General features: G+C 39.8%; 1 protein-coding gene across 6 annotated transcripts in view; it reads right to left on the bottom strand.

Annotated features, from left to right (window-relative positions):
• Positions 1–1,334: 1,334 nt before the first annotated feature.
• Positions 1,335–7,037, bottom strand: part of ABCG2 (ATP binding cassette subfamily G member 2 (JR blood group)) — a 129,981-nt gene continuing 124,278 nt past the window's right edge. For 5 of the 6 annotated variants that reach the window (XM_040478591.1, XM_040478583.1, XM_040478602.1 and 2 more), the window contains exons 14-17: positions 4,709–4,798; positions 3,740–3,822; positions 1,993–2,131; positions 1,335–1,758 (exon numbers count right to left, since the gene is read on the bottom strand). In XM_040478591.1, coding sequence (XP_040334525.1) covers positions 1,750–1,758; positions 1,993–2,131; positions 3,740–3,822; positions 4,709–4,798 — 321 coding nt within the window. In that variant the 3' untranslated portion in view covers positions 1,335–1,749. Of the gene's footprint in view, positions 1,759–1,992; positions 2,132–3,739; positions 3,823–4,708; positions 4,799–7,037 lie in introns of those variants that run through there. The other variant, XR_005791499.1, reaches the window with a different exon arrangement.

Below are 7,037 nucleotides of genomic sequence, written 5' to 3'. Positions count from 1 at the left end.
CAAGATGACCAGTTGCAAAGGGTCCACACTGGTGATCCTCAACCTCACTTAATTCTGAAAAATGTTTACTTTCATAAAAAGGAGGATTCATTGCAATCCGATCCCCTGAAGTGGATCCTGGAATGACTAAGCATGTTAGTGTAATCTGAATAAAGTGTGTAGTTTAATAATAATGTACCAATGTTAACTTCTTCTGACATGTACCATGATATATAAAATGTTAGTAAGGAAAGTTGGGTAAAGTGTATCTGGGAATTTTTCCATACTATCTTTGCAACTCTTCTGTTAAATCTAAAATTATTCCAAAATTAATACTTCATTAAAAGGGGGAGGAAAGGACTTAAGTAAGGCTGGACCTATGCACACAGGAACACAAAACATGAGAACAGCAACAAAGAGGAGTATACAAGCATCATTTCAGAAATAGCACAGAGAGAAGGAAGTAGTGATCAGGAGGGGGCACGCAGGGGGCATCCATGTGCTGCTAACATCCTGTTTCTTTGCCTAGATTGGTAGTTCCACCAGCATGTTCCTTTTTTGAAACTTCACTGGATTATACTTTTCCCCACATAACCCCTCAATAAAAAAGAAGTTAAGGGGCGCCTGGGTGGCTCACTAGGTTAAGCGTCCGACTTCAGCTCAAGTCATGATCTCACAGCTCATGAGTTTGAGCCCCATGTCGTACTCTGTGCTGACAGCTCAGAGCCTGAAGCCTGCTTCAGATTCTGTGTCTCCCTCTCTCTCTGCCCCTCTCCTGCTCCCGTGCTCTGTCTCAAAAATAAATAAACATTAAAAAAAATTATATATAAAAAAAAGAAGTTAAGAAATAGTTCCCTATTACTGATAAGGGTTAGAACAAAGAGAAGATCCACGAATAAGAGATGTATATGTAGGAATGAAAAAGTCTATACGGGGGCAGTTATGACAGGTAGTGTATCATAACTAAGTTTTCAGAGGCAGAGAGGATCTTGGAAATGACCAGGTCCTGGCATGGGCGGGGCTTTCTGGAGTAACCCTGGAGATGCTGATGCATGGCTCACAGGGCCTGGCCATCTGTATTTGAGCAAAGTGCCCCAGGAGGCTCTGATCCTTGCGCTGATCACAGGCCACTGAACTGCCCCAGCAAGGGTCACAACTCCCAGTCCGCCACACCTACAAAGGCCAGCAGAGACCCCTGAGGTGCTCTGATTCCACTAGAGAAATCTCAATATGTTCTAATAATCTTAAAAGGCTCATCAAAGCTTTTTCTATCACAGTGGGGGTTTTTTTGCCTTGTAAATAACACTGGGTTTTTCCAACATAGATTAGATTTCGTACTTCCACCACTGCATCTGTACATTTGTTATTATGATTTATTAAATAATGGCAAATCACAGATTCATCTAATACTGGAGCTGGAGGGCAATGAACCCTCTATTCATTTTAAAGATGAGGAAACTAATACCAGAAATATTAATAACTTGTCACAAGTTCCCAGTATTCAATTCTGTTTTAGGTTGATAAACTAGATGTCTTCCCCATGGTTACTGTATGACCAGATGAACTAATACACAGTCCATAATATCACTAGTTTATGACTTGAGTTCTTTCATGTATAAATCAGTTCGCTGTGGTTTCTGGAAAAATAATTCTTGCTGAACAGTATGATGCCAAATGAAGAGACGACAAAAACACTTCATTGAATGCTTAAAATAAATCAAGACACTCCCTATTTAATGTGCACATAAATCATGTAAATTCAAGAAGAATTTAAGAAAAAAAATTTTTTTAATTTTTTTTTTCAACGTTTATTTATTTTTGGGACAGAGAGAGACAGAGCATGAACGGGGGAGGGGCAGAGAGAGAGGGAGACACAGAATCGGAAACAGGCTCCAGGTTCTGAGCCATCAGCCCAGAGCCTGACGCGGGGCTCGAACTCACGGACCGCGAGATCGTGACCTGGCTGAAGTCGGACGCTTAACTGACTGCGCCACCCAGGCGCCCCTAAGAAAATTTTTTAAGAAATAACAATTTTAGGTAGGCAATTATAAGGAAGATAACAATCATGCATGCCAAGGCTACGTGATTCTTCCACAGGCCCCAAGGGGAGATATCGATGCCCTGGTTTACCAAAAATTCTTCGCCAGTACATCTGAAATTCAACAGAAAAAGAATATAACTTTATCCTTAGTTATCTGTCAAGTTTTACTCTCAATGTATTCACAGTTCCCATAGGTTCCAAGTCTTAAAGAACTATGCCTTTACATATAATGGGTAACAATGAGGGCTTACAATTCTGCTGGATACTATGCTAAGCAGTCCATATGTAACAGTTTAGTTAATCCCTGAAACAACCCAGTGAAGTAAATATTATACCCATTTAAAAAGATGAAGAGACTAAGGTTTAAGGAACTTGGCCAAGTCCACCGATTCACACTTTGAACCCAGTCGCTAATCTCTCCAAATTCATTTGTTTTCAGATTTCTGATGCTGCTCTCACTCCTGACAGGGAAAACCTCAGTTTTAACAGATGACATCTAAGGCCCCTACCAAGTTGATCAAAGCTCTTTACAGAGCTCACTACCCACCAGCCAGATGTACAAAGAAACACACGCTAAGAATTCTAAAGCTAGGAAAAGAGGTGAGCGAGGGCTTCCTGCCCCCACTGCTCTCGCAGCAGGGCTGGAATGAGCACTGCAGATACTCAGCAGCAGGACATCACCAGCAGGCCCACCTAATCAGGTGTAAGCCTCGGTGGGGGCTGAGCTAGAGCAGGATGGAGCGGCCCTGCCACAGTTTAGAAAAGCGCCTGGTCCTAAAACTACCTGGTGCAGCCATACTGACTACCTGGTACGCCATGTGTGTGCAGCTCCTCCAAAAATGTTATACCCAGACAAAAGAGAGTGGGCAGAAAACTTCTCTTCATACAAGTTTTTCAGAAATACTTCAAAATAACAATTTGCCCTATTACTAAGAATTATTTCTATTCTACTTGAGAATAGTTCATGAGATTCTGGATACCAGCATTCTCTTTTCTTTCATTGATCGATGTAGCAAAATCAAACCATTAACAACAATCATCGACAAGAAAAGGGTTATTCAATTTTTAAAACAACATCCTCTGATTTTGTCAAAATCTGCATTTCTGTTTGACATTATGCAAAAAAATGGGACTTCTTTCTCAGCTTACTGAAAGGTGTTTCCTCCTTTGGAGGCTACATCCCTCAAAAAGGATGTTCTGGGTCGGTTCAAAAGAAAAAAAGATAGTCATGTAGACCTGGATTTCATAATGTCTCCTAGTAAATGCAGGAGGAAGAGGCAAGTGCCAACAGCACGGCAGGACAATGATCCTCCCCTCTGCTGCCCTCTTAGCTCTTGCTCCTGGCCTTGGGTTGGGCTTACAGGAAGCCATAAATTTATGGATCCGTACACTTCACACACTCCATACAACTCCAATATTCCAAGGCTTTGGTAAAATATCAAAGCAGCTCATTTCAAACTCAAGTGTTCAGAAAGTCAAAACTAAAACTCACAATCAAAACAGCCAATGAATCTTTTTTAAAGGCCCCCAATGAACGTATCAGAAACATTTCTCCATCTGAAGTACAATTTTCACTGAAGCAAATGCCAAGGAGATGGGCACTGGTGTACAACCCAGAGAAGTCAGTGAAAGGACTTACACCAGCCAAGCGGCCCAGTGGGCTTTCTACATACACCACAATAGTAAACAAATCCACTACGACACTGAATATGAACTTACGTCGCATAACTACAGGTATTATTTGTTGTTATGTTGAGTCCTGGGCAGAAGTTTTGTCCCAAAAATTCATTATGCTGCAAAGCCTATAACACAAGGGGAATGGGGCAAGGTAAACAGTTTTAAATTTCAAAAAACTTCAAAGAATTATCATGTCCTCCTAGTTTAATCTTTATTGCTATTTCTACAAACAAACCAAGCTTCACGTTCACAGTCTCTGCCACACCAGAGCAACTAAAATTCTTTTCCTTGGCAACTGAGTAGTCTAAGGTTGAGATTTTAGCTTCCAAAACAAAGGGAAGTAAAGTAGTTGGCAAAGAGGGGAGACCTCTGGCTCCTTCCTTCTTCTCTCCCCAATTTTATAATCCCACAGTGTACTCAAAATCATACAGCAGTACTCAGTGACTATCGTTCATTTATGGTGAGAATCTTTTGTATTATTCTTGTTTATTTTCATCAAAACCAGTGCTAATTCTTGGGAGTTAGAAACCCAATTATACTATATTAAGACAGTTTTCTTTGGAGTTGATTAGCTTTCTAAAACCAAGATAGTGGCTGTATTATATGCTCTTTGTTTTGGGGGTTTTTTTGTTTGTTTGTTTTTTTCTGAATTCAATATAAAATACGTATTCTAGGCCCCCCATCCTCTATTTTCATAGTGAACTGAAACACAACTATATTTCTTTATACCAATTAGTCAATCTTTCTCCCTCATGAGGAGTTATCTCCCCACCCTTCACCTCCTTCAGACAACTGGGTAACTGGGGAAACCTCAGGTGATTATCAAGGTGATCTAAGGCTTAATAGAAAACTCTCCTTCATTGCTCCTAAAAAAGAAACCCCTGGAGACCTTCACAGTTCACAGCGGGAGACAAGGTTGTTAGGCTTTATTCTGGTTGTCCCTAGCTTGGGAATTCTAATCCTAGAATTAATCCTGTGCTAGGATCACAGAGACAGATGAGGAAAACTCACCGCAAAGCCATATCGAGGAATGCTGAAGTACTGAAGCCATGATAGCCAAGGCTGGATGGTTGTGAGATTTACCAACAGCCCTGAAAATATCTACAAAAAGAAAGTACCAAGAATCAGACCTGGTGAGGGGATTTCATGAAGAATTACAGAGAATACCTCCTTTAAGTGCCCTACAACCTTTATAAACATTTCTGTTAAGACCAACTCTGGACATTCCTTCCATTCCTCTTTGCATGAGTATGCCCCTCTATCACTGAGGCTGTTTATGGTTCTCAGGGAATGACAATATATAATATATGTGCCATTTAATTGGAAGACCCTTAAATTTCAAGGCTTTTACTTTCTTTCTGTAACTGCACACAATGAAAGGTCAAGAAGTACTGACTGTTCTCACGATACAGACACTGTATGTTCCCACCAATACATACACCAGATCATATCCTGAACATCTCATTCCTCTATTTCCAAAACACAGTATGATTTGTCATTTAAAAACGTTTGCATTCTATCTCTGCATGACTATAGAAATAGTTTGGGGGTCAGGATGCATACTTAACCTACAGCCTGGAACTGGTATATAGCACAATGTGGTGAAGTGAGGCATAAAATATGGTGAATACCTTCATTTAAAGCTACCAAAAACCAGGTGACGGGGTGGCTCAGTTAAGCATCCAATTTCAGCTCAGCTCATGATCTCATGGTTCATGAGTTCAAGCCCTGCATTGGGCTCTATGCTGACAGCCTGCTCTAGATTCTGTGTCTCCCTCCCTCTCTGCCCCACCCCTGCTCTGTCTCTCTCTCAAAAATAAACAAACATTAAAAAAAAAAATTTAAAGCTACCGTAAAACAGTATGACAATGAAGATCCCAGGAAGGATTACTCCAGCAACAGATGGCTACATGAGAAGAGGTTCATATAAAATTTCTAACTGGCCCTAGGAATGCTGGGATAGACATTAACCTGATGTCACTGAGGGACTACATATTTTTGAACTCCACCTAACCAGGTGCTTAATATACCACACACTGCGTCTCTAAGCAACATGGTTTTATGACTGGTTTTAAAAGTTCTATATACAAACATTTAAATAATAAGACGAAGCATCTAATATAAAACACAAGACATTTTTATATATTGATGACATGTTATTTATTGGATAATATAGAAAATATATGCAAGGTTTATCAATTTCTCAATAATGTTTAGATTTCAAACTCACAAAGTTTGCCAAAGTTTGTGCTGATTATTTTCCTTTTTTTTTTTAATTTTTTTAACATTTTTATTTTATTTTTGAGAGAGAGACAGACAGAGCATGAACAGGGGAGGAGCAGAGAGAGAGGGAGACACAGAATCTGAAACAGGCTCCAGGCTCTGAGCTGTCAGCACAGAGCCCGACGCGGGGCTCGAACTCACGGACCGCGAGATCATGACCTGAGCCGAAGTCGGACGCTTAACCGACCAAGCCACCCAGGCACCCCATGATTATTTTCCTTTTAAAGACATCTATTCCTATTCTAGCAGAAAGAACATGTATATTAATAGACTAAGCATTCCTGTTTACTTCATGTCGTAGGGGGCAATGTGGTAACTAGTTGATTCATGTATTGATTCATCTATGTGCATGTAAAATTAAGGGACATGTAAGATTAGGATTCAGTAACTACTTAAAAAAAAAAAAAAGGTAAGTAGAAATATATTCATATAAGGGAATGTCAAGAACCCAGAAAGGCAGAGACACAGTAACTAATTAACTAACATACACTGTAATATTAGTTTCAGGTATGCAATTTAGTGATGCAACACTTGCATATACCTGGTCCTCATCACAAGTACACTCCATAATTGCCATCACCTATTTAACCCATCTGCCCACCCACCTCCCCTCTGGTAACCATCACATTTTCTATGGTTAAGAGTCTGTTTCTCTGATTGCCTCTCTCTCTTTCGTTTCCCTTTCCTTGTTCATTCTGTTTCTTAAATTCCACATATAAGTGAAATCATATGGAATTTGTCTTTCTCTAACTTCTTTCACTTAACGCTCTCTAGCTCCATCCATGTCATTAAAAATGGCAAGATTTTATTCTTTTTTATGACTGAGTAATATTCCATTGTGTATATATACCACCTCCTCTTTATCCATTCATCAGTTGATAGACATTTGGGATCTTTCCATAATTTGGCTATTGTTGATAATGTGGCTATAAACACAGAGGTGCATGTATCCCTTCAAATCTGTATTTTTATATCCTTTGGGTAAATACCTAGGAGTACAATTATTGGATCATAGAGTAGTTCCATTCTTAACTTTCTGAGAACCTCCATACTGTTT

This window comes from Herpailurus yagouaroundi, unplaced genomic scaffold (genome assembly GCF_014898765.1).
Source record: "Herpailurus yagouaroundi ecotype Mexico unplaced genomic scaffold, PumYag 28, whole genome shotgun sequence".
In the NCBI taxonomy this organism is placed as follows: domain Eukaryota; kingdom Metazoa; phylum Chordata; class Mammalia; order Carnivora; family Felidae; genus Herpailurus; species Herpailurus yagouaroundi.
The sequence above is the reverse complement of the archived record's forward strand: the minus strand, read 5'-3'. Positions and strand labels throughout refer to the sequence as shown.